Genomic DNA, 16,085 nt, shown 5'->3' on the forward strand with positions numbered 1-16,085 from the left:
CGCAATGAGAAGCCCGCACACCGCAATGAAGAGCCGCCCCCACTCTACACAAGTAGGGAAAGCCTACACGCAGCAACGAAGACCCAATGCTGCCAATCAATAAATTATAAAGAAAAAAGAAAGCCATGGAACAGATCACACAGAAGTAACCAATCACTGGCTTAGGCACACCCTTTTGCAATAGATTGACCATCCTCCTTAAGCTTTGCTTACCAAACTTCGGGGATACTCCCTGAATCCCTAGTACAACAGAGTCTGGTACAAACACTGACTGTATGAATAAGTGAGCACAGTGAATAGAGGAGGAAGGGGGAACCGGCAAGGCTGCCGACCAGCATAAAATCACTCGGAAACTAAGAACCTCCTGTGTCTGATCCACAAATTAGTTAACCTACACAGAGATGGCTGCAAGCCGACTGAACTGTCGATAAAGACTCTTTTCTACAACTGGCTGCCTAGTCCTGGATGCCTCCTCAGCCACAATAGCTGGGATGAGAAAAGAAGACTTGTAAGCATCCCCAGATCTTCCCAGGGAGAGGTTCCACCATCCCCTCTGAGGATTTCTGAACAAGAGTCACAAAACTGGCACACTATCAGGAGTGAGCATTCTGCAGGATTCTCCTGTTGGAGTACTATTTTTAAAAAGGCAAACAAGAGGGAGACAAATTGCTAGGAAGTTGCATTTTTACAGCAATTGGAAGACAAACCTAACTTCTTACCAGAAATGGAAACCCACATGATATCATTATAGTCCACATGAATTATTAATGTTTATCATTTTTTTGGTAAATTAGGTATTCAAGAAGATTCCTGTCGACATCATGTTTGACATCATAATGCTTCATCATTCTAAAAGCCTAAAGAGATGAATTCTTGCTAGAAAAGAGAGAGAGAAATCAAGTACACATTTCTGCACTCTGGGGAATACTAGAGACCAAGGAGATAATGAAGATATGGTTTATTATTGATGTACAAAGGGGAAGTTTAAAAAAAAAAAACTATTACAACCCTACCATCACTGTAAACAAGACCAAATGGCAAAGACTTTACTTTTCCACCTGAGCATTTTGGAAAAGGGAGGGTATGTGTTGGGGGGAGGGGCATGACTAGCAACTGTCTCAAACTCTTAAGGCAGAAGAATTCTTCTAAAAAGAAAGGAAAGTAATGTCTTTATAAAATTACCTCATTCCCAAAAAGAACATGGAACATGTGAAAATTGAAAAAGATACTGTAACACTGAGTCAGTCATATGTCTTAAAAGGATACTATTAAATATATTAACCCAATTCTGTGATAATTATATGTGATTTGTATAAATAATAAATCTGGTCTCAAATTTAATTTCAAATCTATAGTTTCTGAGCTCTACACATGCAAATTAGTGTTGCATAAACTGAACCAGCAGTTTTAATCCAACATTCCCAGCAATGGGTTGGAATGAAATAAGCTCTTGTTTGGAAATCTGGTTGATAAAGTAAGTTAAATTCATATCCAGGTCAAGCCTTTTACACTTCAGCCAAGTAGCAATGATATTTATACAAGTTCATATTAGCTGCTAATAATTGGGAATCATTTTCCCTCCAGTTTTTATTTCATTTGGTCTCTAAGTAGCCTCTTGAGGGAAGTACTAAGACATAGAGAATGAGTTCATTCATCATTCTTTCTTTCACTGAACAAACTTGGAGTAGCTAGAGTTGCCAGGTACTAAACTGGGATTCTTGCTACTCTGAAAGGCAAAAATATACAATTTCTCTTAAGCAAACCGAAAAGAGTATCACAGAGTTCATAAGGTGCCACCATTCCGAACTATTGCTTCATGTCTTCAAATTTCCTTTTCAACAAGAAGGCAAAAGTATAGTCTTTATAGATAACATCCCAATTTAATTATTTCCCCAAATATAACATTTTAATCCCTGGAAATTACTCCTAATGGTAACTTTACGTGAACCAGTGTGGGGGGGGAACTTAACAAAAGTTAAGTGTTCTACACATGCCTTTATAACAAACATTCAATTAGTAGGTTGTATTGTCATGAATCCAGGTCTCTAGTTCTTGGATATGCTATCAATACACAGTTAACATTCAAAAGCTAGAAGAGAAAGCTTATACCTGGTACATAGGTGCTCAATGAATGTATTATAATGATGATTATATTATCATATTATATTACATGATTATTACCACAGACTCTACAACTATAAGTAAACATCAGTTAAGCTTCATGATACAAAATCAGCTGCTGTTAAAGCAAGCTCACTAAAAGAAGCTTTTGCTCTTTCAGATTGAAGTAAGCACATGTCATCCTTCTCTTCACCCCTCCAATGAGAGCTGACTTCATCCAATGAAGACTAGGAGCCTCCTCACACTAGGCCAATTGTTGAATAACTTTTCAAGTATTAAATACACAATTGTGCCTTTACCAAATAATCAGTGGAACGATTCCTGGTAATTTACCGACCATGTGAAAGCTGTGATTCTATCTTACACTAACAGTCATAGAGATGTATTTCTTTTCCTCTGTACTGTGGGATGTGCCACTGTCCTTCCGCTTGCTATAAGGATAAAAGGCCCAGTGGCCAGATTTACACAAAGAAAAAGCTCTTGGATTTAACGGTATTTTGAGAACACACAGGAGGGCACTGTTAAAATAATCATTTTTCTTCTGATATTAAGAAATATGTAGTGACTGTTTTCATCACTTAGTTTTTTTCTAGTTCCTCAAAATCCCACTCTCCTGAAAGATAAGACGTATGTGCAGAATGAATCATCTTCAGACAGCTGCACTGCACGGAAAACCACTTCCCCTCACTGTAGCTCGGCCCACCCTTCAAACTCACGACCCGGTTCTCTCAATTACGTCCAAGACGCAGCCAACGCAAAGAAGTGATAAACAACAGGTACCACTCAGGTCCTCTACCTCCATTCCCTGCCTCCACCCCTCCAGAACACAGAAACACTGTCATTCATTCACAAATCCCCCGCTTTCAGTCCCTGTTGCTGAGGCTCCATGCAACCCGGCTGGTGTCTCCAGGTGAAAATCTGAACTCGAGGGCACTATACTCCCGTCGCACTGAGTCTGCACCATTCACCTTAAGAGCCACGCAAATCCAGCCCGGAGCTCAGATTTCATTCAATGGGACTCGCCACCGAACGCTCTCAATGATGCCCACCCCTCCTCCTGAGGTGACCCAGTCCAGCCTTCTTCCCCGCAGTGAGAAACGGGCCAGCCCACCTGCTTTCCTTCTCCATCCGGTCCCCCAGAACCAGCTCCCAGGACCCCTCCAAGGGTCCTTAATGCTCACATCTCCTGGGCCCTCATCACCCCCCCCCCAAATGAAAAGTAAACTCCTCCTTAGAGACGACCTCCCCAAACCAACCGCGTCACCGCCACTCAACTCCGCCAGGGCCCCCGACCCACCGGACGGGGCGGGCGGCCCCCCACCAGCCCTCGCCGGCGCCCGGCGTTTACCTTGACGCTGGTGTAGCTGGTCTGGGTCTCGGCCTCCGCGCTGCTGCAGCAGTGCCGCCTTCGGCCCCTGCAGGTGGTCGCCGCCGGGGCCGCGGAGCCCGCGCTGCTGCCGCTGCCCAGCTCACCGCGGGCCCTGCGGACGCGGGCGGCACCAGGGGGCCCGGACGCACGGCTCCGGGGGATGGCGTCGGCGGCGTCGGTCTGGACGAAGAGGCCGTGCAGGGGGGCCGCGGGGCCCTGCGACACGCTGGTGGTCTGGCGGGGCGAGTTGGACTCGTCCGAGTCCCGGCAGTAGATCACGCCGCTCTGCGAGACGTGGATGCTGGGGGCGCAGCCCATCCCTCGGCCGGGCTCCCCCGCGCGCCCGCCCGCGCCCCCGGCCGCCCGGCCCCAGCGCCGCGGTGGCCACCTGCAGTGAGGGGGCGGGCGCCTCGGCAGCGGCGCCCGGGCTGCGCGCCCCCCGGCCTGCCTGGCCGCCGCTCCGTCGGGCCCGCCGCGGCGCCCCCCGCCGAGCCTCCCGGGGCTGCGCGCGTCACCCCAACTTTCCCTTCTGGGCCATCTTCCTCCCCGAGCGGGAGAGCGCGCACACACAGCGCCCCGCGCGCACCGGCGGCCGCCACCCTCCCCGCCGCGGCGCCCCAAACGCGCTCCCTGCGCCTCCGCCCTCCCTCCGCCCTCGGCCCGCGCCGCCGCCCAGCTCGACCTCGCCGGGCTCCCGCGGCCCCTGGGCCGGAGCACCGCCCGCCCGCCTGCACCTCTTTCCCTACTTTCAGTCCGCGCGCGTCTCCCTCCCTCCTTCCCTCCCTCCCGCCCGCCTTCCTCCGCGGCGCCCCCGCTCCGCAGCCGCCGCCGCCGCCGCCGCCCGGGCCCCGCCCGCCGCTCCCGGCGCTCTCCCGGGCTGGGCAGAGCGTGCCCGCCGCCCAGCTCGGCCCCCGGGGCCCCGGGGCCCGGCAGCGGGCAGCACGCCTCGGTGCCCTCCCCTCCTCCGCTGTCCAGAGGCCTCGTCCCTCCCGCACCCGTCCCGGGGCCGCCCTCCGGTGCCCCAGCCCCTCTTCCCCTCAGAGCACACACCCTGGGCCGGCCCCGAAAGGCGGTGTCGCCCTGGGAGCACCGCAATAAGCCTCTGGCCTTTCAGGAACACGTTGTAACTTCCCAGCAAAACACCACGACGCCCTGTAGGGACCCTATGCCCACCCATCTGACTTGCTGGCCTCCCAGTACACTCAGAGCACTAAGGAGAGAATTCATGCCTCTGTCGTCCCCTGCTTCCCCACGTAGTCTGACGGCTGAGTTGGATGGCGACCCAGTCTTCAGATGAAGTCCATTCCATGGCTACTCATCATCTGGAGGTCATGCCAAGGGACTGGAGGCCCTGCAGAGGACCAAGCACTTGAACACACAAATTCCCCTAAGATCCAAAGAAAGACAGAAGGAGGCTGTTCGCGTGGTTCTTGGCTTTCTCCTTCAGAGTTTTCACCTCTTCCTTGGGTGTCACTAAAATTTCACCCTGGATTCTACTCCATCCAGCCTCCCTTTGTCCACTGCTCTGCCTCACACTCCAGGCTGAGCAGTCAAAACTGCCTCCCGGCACTCCCCTGAGTGAGATACACAGCTTCACTCGAGGGGAGCAAGAATACCTTCAGAAGAACGCTGCTTATCATTCTCCCGCACGTGCAGTCTGGGTTAGAGCTTCTAGGCACCACTGCCCATTTATTCATTGGTTCTTTGAGTGATTCCTGCCTGCCGCCACAGCATCACAGAGGAGAAATGGATGGTCCAAGGAAGGACTCAACAGCATCGCTGCTTTTAAGATCAAAGGCAAGAACAGAGTCCCAAAGCAAAGCACAAAGAAGTATCCAATTTGAAATAATTTCTTTGGTTCTTCCCTCCCTTTCTCTCCCCATAACATCAAATTTGGGAATGACTGGATCAAGACTTTAAATGACAGCTTCTAACCTTCATAGAGAAGCGAGGTGTCGCCCCAAATCTCAAATTCAGATATACAGAGGAGAAAGAACTAACCTAACCTAGTCTAACGAACCTAATCTGACCTGTCTTCTATTTCTCTTCTCAGTTTAACACTACAACTTTCCAACTTTTGATTTCTTTAAAAAAATGTTTGATGACATGAAAAAAAATCTATCTCTAGTTAATGCAGAAAAAGTCTACACTATATTTTCTAATGGACAGGCAAATTGCTTATAAAATTTCCGTGCATGTTGGGTTCCCCAAGAAGCAGATTCTGAGATCATGTTTAACAGGCATAAGGTTTATGAGTAAATACTCTTGGAATCAACATCTGGAAGGAAAGGAGGGAGGGAGGGAAGTAGGGAAGGTGGGAGGGTGGAGATGGAGCAGAGGGAGAAACAGGGCTAGAATACAGCCTCAGTAAAAGCCTCAGGCAACCGTGCAGGGAAAATTCTGAAACTGGATGAAGCTTCAGAGCTGCCCTGAATGCATCTAGGAGGATAGGCCTTTATACCCTAACATGGATCAGCAGTTACTTGCAGGCCACCTCAGTGGCCTTGGGCTGGGTGGCTCTCTTCAGCTGAGGCCATCCCCTATGAGACTGACTGCTGAGCAGAGAGCAATCTGCTGGCAGCACTCCTCCAGCTGGAGGCGTAAGTCCTTCTCTCCTGGCATCATAGCTTCCACCACAATTCCTTTCCATGCTTCCTTGTCCCTTTCCATGTTTGTAAGAATAGCACATTAAATGGTCAAGACTTAGATATAGGGACAGTCATTCACGTGAAATAGGGTTAAGCCTAATGGCTGCCATCTGCCCACTTCCAAGGGACCATTCAGAATCTGGGCGAACATCATCAGAGTTAAATTACAAAAGCACTAGTCTCCATACCGATCCCTGATGCAATGTCAAGTCAGGAGCTAACCATTCCTAAAGTTTCTCTGTGATTCGCTTATATATACCCACTGCAGTCATTATTCTTCATGGAGCTAACCAATCAATGTCAGCCTTTTCTGACATTAAGAGCCATGCTTTCCCATGCTCCATGTCTACTTTTTCAGTGTTTTCTCTATGAATGTGGTTACTATGATAAAACCTCCCAGAGAGAAGAAAAGGGCCAATCACTCACTGAGGCTTTGAAGGCAAGAAGACTATGATAAAACAGAAATTACAACCAATCTCCTGGTGGAGAACATTAGGAGCTGAGTCATGAAAGGACAAGTCACTCAGAAGCAAATTTAGAAAAAAAAAATTAGAAGCAAAAAAAAAAAAAAAAAGATTAAGCCATGAGAGAGTAAATAACCTCTAGGTGGCTATTGAACAGGACTGAGCCACTTTAGTATGTTAATTGACCATTAACTTACTGGGACCCATGCCTCTTACTGAATGTGAGTCTTGCAGGAACAGAAGATAGAATGGGGGAAATACACTAGGTAAAAATTCTTCCTCCCATTCCCAGAACAGCCAATAGTTTCAATATCTTTCTCAGACATAGCTTCCACTGCCAGTTCTGGCTTAGTGAAAGGAAAAAAATAATGTATCCCTATAACCTCCACCAAGTGTTCTCAGTGAGAATGTGTAACCTGGCCCCATCACTGGCACAAATCTGGTCACTGAAACATGCAGAAGCATGCAAGTGGAGGAGAAATGGTTTAACTGAAACCATTCCCTAGCTAAGCTCTGAGGCCTGAGTTCCTGCTCCTGTAAGTAATTTCTGGACCAATTCCTATGTCACAATTTCAATGCATTCCAGGATAACAGCAAAGTCTACAAGTTCAGACACTGCAGATGAAATTTAGGCTGAAGTTACAGAATAAGGTTAGAAAAACCAACATTATAAAAAAAATTTGAGTGAAGTTAAAAAAATTTAGCTACAGCCAAAGTCCAAGAAAGAAATCAAAAAGCAAACTAAATCAGAAATTTCTTCTAAACCTCAGAAATGTCCAGGGTCAGCTGAACGGCTTGTATGTTTTATACTGATGTCAGATAAGAGCTGATTTCAGAGTTATGATCCAGAAGCTCTGCAAGACCCTGAACAATTAAGGCCCCTTCCCATTCTAAATTGGTATAACTCTTTCAGAATTCCTCTAAAGAAGAAGAAAATGTGACTAATACATTTTGAGTGATTCTTAACCATAAAGGTTAAAACAATTGCAGCTTTCAGATTAATCTTTAGGTAATCAAACATTTAATCAACCAATCAACCTTACAGAACTCCAAATTCAAACTTTGTTCCTAATGGTGGAGCTTATTGGAAATCTAACCACCTGATAAGTGAAATGATACAGTTTATTAGGTAGTCCAGCACAAGTGGAAGGTTCATTGAACTCAGAGTGAGAAGGGTGAACTTGAAACTAGTGCTGCTTCTTATAGCTGTGTAACCTCGGGCAAATCACTTAACCTCTGGGCCTCAATTTCCTACATCATCTCCAATGTCTCTAAATCACCAACATTTAGGGATGCTGTGAAATTTTTCCTTTCTTTTATTAAATTATTTTTAATTTAGAATAGCGGAATTTTTAAACTGAAAGAGTGGTCCTCAACCTAACTGCACATCAGAATCACTCTGAGGAATTTGTCAGAAACACAACAGCTTCCCAAGACTTAGAGGCAGCAGTCAAAGACAGGTCCAGCATCTGCGCTTTCAAAGAAGGTGAGTCCAGTGTAGCCTTTCCACAGCTCCCTTTGGGGACTAGAGTAGAAGCTGAAGTCCTTACAAGAGCCCACAAAATCCTACCTGATGTGGCCCCTGCCTGGCCTTTCCGAGCCCTCCCCTCACACCCTCACTCTCTCTGCTCAACTCACACTGACCTCTTTGCTGTTTCCCCAAGACACCTAACAATATTAGCCAGAAGCCCTTCCCTCTGCGGCTTATGCCATTCATCAAAAAGGACAGTTCCTCACTTCCCTTAAGTCTCTGCTCAGATGCTGCCTTCTGAGCATCTGAATAACTCTTATTTAAAATTACAACCCGCATCCCTCCACTGTCTGCCCCCCCCACTCCTGATTCCCCTCTGCCTGTGCTATTTTTCTTATTCCATAGCACTTATCACTTTCCAATTTATTATAGAATTAGCTCATTTATTATCATGTTCATTGTCTATCTTCTCCCACTAGAATGTAGCCTCTACTGGGGCAGGGATTTTTTGGTTTCTTATTCATTGATGGACCAACTTCCTAGTGCTTGGCATATAGTACGTGCTGAAATATTTGTTGAATGAATAAATGATTTTTTTCTCATTTCTTCCTTTTCTGTTTTTCTCTTCTCTTAACTGTTATACCTCAAAATGGAAGGGGTTTGGATTTTTTTCTTTATTGAGTAGAGGGGTATGTTCTATGCTTTTGGTTTTTAAAGTCAGTGAAGGCTTGACCTGATAATCCTCCTTTTGGCAATATACATGAGAAAAAATCAAAAGAATAAAATAATAATTTATACAAAGGTGTTTGTCACAACACTATTTACAATAATGAAAACAGAGATAATCTAAACATGAAATAATTAAGGAACAGGTCAACAAATTACACTAACAGTCAGAATTCCACCATTTAAATGTGTATGGATTAACTATATATAATATATGTAGATTGATTACAACTATGGAAAATGTATGTCTGTCGAAGTTCATGAGTGAATATAAAGTGATATAGATAAGAAGTTGGAGTACAACAGATTTCTTTTCTGAAAAGCTATTTCATCAAATACAAAAATAATATAAATGAATGAGTGTAACGTTTCTTAATTCTCTCCTCAAAAATATTTTAGCTAAGTATACTTTCTTTTATAGACTTATGATTATTTTTTTTCTTTCAGACAGAAGGTAGAAGATGGAAAAAATTAAAGAAGGAAAAGAATCAGACATAGATGGAGACAAATTAATTTCTCTGTTTTTTACAAATTTCTCTGTAATTTACAAAGGAAATACTTATAAAACCAGATGCACAGAGACACAAAGGTACAGAGGCTAAAAGAAAGTGAGTCAAAAAAGGACATGGGAACCACTTTTATGTGAAATATTCCTACCAAGTGGCTTTACAGTTCTTTTAAGGGAGTAAGAATAAGTTGTAAGTTGCATGTTTAACTGTAAGTGTATCACTTCTTGGACCTTTTACCACAGACCAAATGAAATTTAGGAGAAGATTTGGCCCATACGATAGTTTTCCAAAGCCAGTTGTAGAATATGCAAAAAAGAGATGCAGGAAGGAATTCAGCCAACGTCTGACTTTTGTAGATTAACATCATCAAACATGGAATCCACTGAGCACTGGGCCCTGAATCCATGCAATCAAAAGCGATCGGCGGGAGATGGTTCAAGATGGCATAGTAGAAGGACGTGTGCTCACTCCCTCTTGCAAGAGCACTGGAATTACAACTTATTGCTGAACAATCATCGACAGAAAGACACTGGAACTCACCAAAAGAGACAACCCACATTCAGAGACAATGGAGAAGCCACAATGAGATGGTAGGAGAGGCGCAATCACCATAAAATCAAATCCCACAACTGCTGGGTGGGCAACTCACAAACTGGAGAACAGTTATACCACAGAAGTCCATCCACTAAAGTGAGGGTTCTGAGCCCACATCAGGCTTCCCATCCTGGGGGTCTGGCAATGGGAGGAGGAATCCCCAGAGAATAATATTTTAAAAGCCAGCAGGATTTGATTGCAGGACCTCCACAGTACTGGGGGAAACAGAGACTCTACTCTTGGAGGGCACACAAAAAATACTGTGCCCAGGGGGAAGGAGCAGTGACCCCATAGGAGACTAGGGAAAGGAGGAGTGACCCCATAGGAGACTGAATCAGACCTACCTGCTGGTGGTGCAGGGTTGCCTGCACAGGTGGGGGGCAGCTGTGGCTCACCACTGGGACAAGGGCACTGGCAGCAGGGGTTCTGGGAAGTGCTCATTGGCCTGACCCCTCCTGGAGTCTGCCATTAGCCCCACCAAAGAGCCTGTAAGCTCCAGTGCTGGGTAGCCTCAGGCCAAACAACCAATAGGGTGGGAACACAGGTCCACCCATTGGCAGACAAGCAGATTAAAGTTTTACTGAGCTCTGCCCACTCAGCCCTACCCACCATCAGTCCCTCCCATCAGGAAGCACACTCAAGCCTCTTAGATAGCTTCCTCCATAAGAGGAAGTATCAAGCAGTATTAGCAGTATTTCATTCTGTGGAAGTGAAAACCAAAGCCACAGACAGATAGAGAAAATGAAAAAGCAGACGACTTTGTACCAGATGAAGGGACAAGATAAAACCCCAGAAAAACAACTAAATAAAGAGGAGATAGGCACCCTTCCAGAAAAAGAATTCAGAATAATGATGGTGAAGATGATCCAGGACTTTGAAAAAAGACTGGATACAAAGATCGAAAAGATGCAAGAAAAGTTTAACAAAGACCTAGAAGAATTAAAGAACAAACAAACAGAGATAAGCAACAATGACTGAAATGTAAAATATACTAGAAGGAACCAACAGCAGATTAACTGAGGCAGAAGGGCGAAAAAGTGACTGGAAGACAGAATGGTGATAATCACTGATGCGGAAAAGAATAAAGAAAAAAGAATGAAAAGAAATGAAGACAGCCTAAGAGACCTCTGGGACAACGTTAAATGCACCAACATTCACATTATAGGGGTCCCAGAAGGAGAAGAGAGAGAGAAAGGACCCGAGAAAATACTGGAAGAGATTACAGTCGAAAACTTCCCTAACATGGGAAAGGAAATAGCCACCCAAGCCCAGGAAGCGCAGAGAGTCCCAGGCAAGATAAACCCAAGGAGAAACATGCAAAGACACAAAGTAGTCAAATTGACAAAAATTAAAGACAGAGAAAAATTATTAAAAGCAATAAGGGGAAAATGACAAATAATATACAAGGGAACTCCCATAAGGTTAACAGCTGATTTCTCAGCAGAAACTCTACAAGCCAGAAGGGAGTGGCATGATATATTGAAAGTGATGAAAGGGAAGAACCTACAACTAAGAATCCTCTACCCAGCAAGGACTCATTCAGATTCGACAGAGAAATCAAAAGCTTTACAGACAAGCAACAGCTAAGAGAATTCAGCACCACCAAACCAGCCCTACAACAAATGCTAAAGGAACCTCTCTAAGCAGGAAACATAAGAGAAGAAAAGGATCTACAGAAACAAAAACAAAACAATTAAGAAAATGGTAATAGGAACATACATATTGATAATTACCTTGAACATAAATGGACTAAATGCTCCAACCAGAAGACACAGACTGGCTGAATGGACACAAAAACAAGACCCATACATATGCTGTCTACAAGAGACCCACTTCAGACCTAAGGACACATACAGTCTGAAAGTGAGGGGATGGAAAAAGATATTCCAAGCAAATGGAAACCAAAAGAAAGCTGGAGTAGCAATACTCATATCAGACAAATTAGACTTTAAAGACTATTACAAGATACAAGGAAGGACACTACATAATGATCAAGGGATCAATCCAAGAAGAAGATATAACAATTATAAATATATATGCACCCAACATAGAAACACCTCAATACATAAGGCAAATGCTAACAACTATAAAAGAGGAAATTGACAGTAACACAATAGTAGTGGGGGACTTTAACACCCCACTTACACCAAAGGACAGATCATCCAGACAGAAAATTAATAAGGAAACACAAGCTTTAAATGACACAATAAATCAGCTAGATTTAATAGATATCTATAGGACACTACATCCAAAAACAGCAGATTACACGTTCTTCTCAAGTGCACACAGAACATTCTCCAGGATAGATCACATTTTGGGTCATAAATCAAGCCTTGGTAAATTTAAGAAAATTGAAATCATATCAAGCATCTTTTCTGACCACAATGCTATGAGATTAGAAATCAATTACAGGAAAAAAACTGTAAAAAACACAAACACATGGTGGCTAAACAATACACTACTAATAACCAAGAGATCATTGAAGAAAGCAAAGAGGAAATCAAAAAATACCTAGAGACAAATGACAATGAAAATACAATGACCCAAAACCTATGGGATGCAGCAAAAGCAGTTCTAAGAGGGAAGTTTACAGCAGTACAATCCTACCTCAAGAAACAAGAAAAATCCCAAATAAACAATCTAACCTTACACCTAAAAAAGCTAGAGAAAGAAGAACAAGAAAAACCCAAAGTTAGCAGAAGGAGAGAAATCATAAAGATCAGAGCAGAAATAAATGAAATAGAAACAAAGAAAACAATAGCAAAAATCAATAAAACTATAAGTTGGTTCTTTGAGAAGATAAATAAAATTGATAAACCTCTAACAAGACTTATAAAGAAAAAGAAGGAAAGGATTCAAATCAATAAAATTAGAAATGAAACAGGAGAAGTTACAACGGACACTGCAGAAATAAAAAGCACCATAAGAGACCACTACAAGCAACTATATGCCAATAAAATGGACAACCTGGATGAAATGGACAAATTCTTAGAAAGGTATAACCTTCCAAGACTGAATCAGGAAAACATAGAAAATATGAACAGACCAATCACAAGGAATGAAATTGAAACTGTGATTAAAAATCTTCCAACAAACAAAAGTCCAGGACCAGATGGCTTCACAGGTGAATTTTATCAAACATTTAGAGAATAGCTAACACTCATCTTTCTCAAACTCTTCCAAAAAATTGCAGAGGAAGGAACACTCCCAAACTCATTCTATTGAGTTGATGGTGAGGCCACCATCACCTGGATACCAAAACCAGACAAAGATACTAGAAAAAAAGAAAACTACAGACCAATATCACTGATGAATTTAGATGCAAAAATCCTCAACAAAATAGTAGCCAAAAGAATCCAACAACACATTAAAAGGATCACACACCATGATCAAGTGGGATTTATCCCTGGAATGCAAGGATTCTTCAAAATATGCAAATTAATCAATGTGATACACCATATTAACAAACTGAAGGATAAAAACCACATGATCATCTCAATAGATGCAGAAAAAGCTTTTGACAAAATTCAACACCCATTTATGATAAAAACTCTCCAGAAAGTGGGTATAGAGGGATCCTACCTCAACATAATGAAGGCCATATACAACAAACCCACAGCAAACATCATTCTCAATGTGAAAAACTGAAAGCATTCCCTCTAACATCAGGAACAAGACAAGGATGTCCACTCTCACCACTACTATTCAACATAGTTTTGGAAGTCCTTGCCACAGCAATCAGAGAAGAAAAAGGAAATAAAATGAATCCAAATTGGAAAAGAAGAAGTAAAACTGCCACTGTTCGCAGGTGACATGATACTACACATAGAAAATCCTAAAGAGGCCACCAGAAAACTACTTGAGCTAAGCAATGAATTTGGTAAAGTTGCAAGATACAAAATTAACACACAGAAATCTCTTGCATTTCTATACACCAACAATGAAAGATCAGAAAGAGAAATTAAGGAAACAATCCCATTCACCATTGCAACAAAAAGAATAAAATACCTAGGAATAAACCTAACCAAGGAGGTAAAAGACCTGTACTCAGGAAACTATAAGACGCTAATGAAAGAAATCAAAGATGACACAAACAGATGGAGAGATATACCATGTTCTTGGATTAGAAGAATCAACATTGTGAAAATGACTATACTACCCAAAGAAATTTACAGATTCAGTGCAAGCCCTACCAAATTACCAATGGTTTTTTACAGAACTAGAACAAAAAATCCTAAAATTTGTATGGAGACACAAATGACCCCGAATAGCCAAAGCAATCTTGAGGGGAAAAAATGTAGCTAGAGGAATCAGACTCCCTGACTTCAGACTATACTACAAAGCTACAGTAATCAAGACAATATGGTACTGGCACAAAAACAGAAATATAGATCAATGGAACAGGATAGAAAGCCCAGAGATAAACTATGGTCAACTAATCTATGACAAAGGAGACAAGGATATACAATGGAGAAAAGGCAGCCTCTTCAATAAGTGGTGCTGGGAAAACTGGACAGCTACATGGAAAAGAATAAAATTAGAACACTCCCTAACACCATACACAAAAATAAACTCAAAATGGATTAAAGACCTAAATGTAAGGCCAGACACTATAAAACTCCTAGAGGAAAACACAGGAAGAACACTCTTGGACACAAATCACAGCAAGATCTTTTTGGACCCACTTTCTAGAGTAATGGAACTAAAAACAAAAATAAAGTGGGACCTAATGAAACTTAAAAGCTTCTGCACAGCAAAGGAAATTATAAGCAAGACAAAAAGACAACCCTCAAAATGGGAGAAAATATTTGCAAATGACTCAACAAAGGATTAATCTCCAAACTATATAAATAGTTCATCCAGCTCATTATCAAAAAAGCAAACAACCGAATCAAAAAATGGGCAGGAAATCTAAACAGGCATTTCTCCAAAGAAGACATATGGATGGCCAAGAGGCACATGAAAAGCTGCTCAACATCACTCATTATTAGAGAAATGCAAATCAAAACTACAATGAAGTATCACTTCACACCGGTGAGAATGGGCATCATCAGATAATCTACAAACAGTAAATGCTGGAGAGGGTGTGGAGAAAAGGGAACTCTCTTGCACTGTTGGTGGGAATGTAAATTGATACAGCCACTGTGGAGAACAGTATGCAGGTTCCTTGCAAAACTAAAAATATGACCCAGCAATCTCACTACTGGGCATATACCTAGAGAAAACCATAATTCAAAAAGACACATGCACCCCAATGTTCATTGCAGCACTATTTACAAAAACCAGGACATGGAAGCAACCTAAATGTCCATCAACAGATGAATGGATAAAGAAGATGTGGTACATATATACAATGGAATATTACACAGCTGTAAAAAGGAATGAAATTGGGACATTTGTAGAGACATGGATGGACCCAGAGACTGTCATACAGAGTGAAGTGAGTCAGAAAGAGAAAAACAAATATTGTATATTAACACATATATGCGGAATATAGAAAAACTTTACAAATCAACTGGTTTGCAAGGCAGAAATAGAGACACAGATGTAGAGAACAAACATATGGATGCCAAGTGGGGAAATCGGGGGGTGGGGGTGGGAGGGCTGGGATGAATTGGGAGATTTGGATTGCCATACATACATTGCTAATAAGAAAAATAATATCAAATTGTACACTTTAAACATATGCAGTTTACTGTATGTCAACTGTATCTCAACAAAGGTTCTTAAATTAAAAAATAAAAGCTATCTGACCTTCCTATTAACAAGATCACCACCAGAGTTGGGGGGGGATCAGCTCTGGAGAGGGGCCTCCAGGATCTTCTTGCTACTCATCTTCAGAATTCTCCTGGACTCAAATAGTTAGGCTATTAAAGATGAAACATTCATTTCCAAAAAGCTTGTAAATACATTTCACAAGAGTATCAGGCAGAAAAGAAAATACAAATGAAGCACAAGGTACAGTGCTACTCTAAGGGAGCTTCTAGAGCAATCAGGGAGATGGGACTTACACACAAGAAGTGACAGAGCATACACATGAGTTAACACTCAACGCATACGAGCAAAAATGAGTGGTACTGGCAATTCTTTTTAGTAGTTATGACAATTGGGCAAGGCTTGCTGGAGAAGGGGGAATGTCAGTTGGACCTCAAGCAGAAGGACTTTTCAAACAAAGCAAAGGCA

The 16,085-nt window shown here is 42.9% G+C and overlaps 1 protein-coding gene across 10 annotated transcripts in view; it reads right to left on the reverse strand.

Moving 5' to 3' along the window:
* PDE8B (phosphodiesterase 8B) overlaps positions 1 to 3,808 on the reverse strand; it is a 232,277-nt gene extending 228,469 nt beyond the window's left edge. For all 10 annotated transcript variants that reach the window (XM_057740698.1, XM_057740746.1, XM_057740679.1 and 7 more), the window contains exon 1: positions 3,470 to 3,808. In XM_057740698.1, the coding sequence (XP_057596681.1) occupies positions 3,470 to 3,808 (339 nt within the window). The remainder of the gene's footprint in view (positions 1 to 3,469) is intronic.
* Between the last annotated feature and the right edge of the window lie 12,277 nt (positions 3,809 to 16,085).

This window comes from Hippopotamus amphibius, chromosome 1 (assembly GCF_030028045.1).
Source record: "Hippopotamus amphibius kiboko isolate mHipAmp2 chromosome 1, mHipAmp2.hap2, whole genome shotgun sequence".
NCBI lineage: Eukaryota > Metazoa > Chordata > Mammalia > Artiodactyla > Hippopotamidae > Hippopotamus > Hippopotamus amphibius.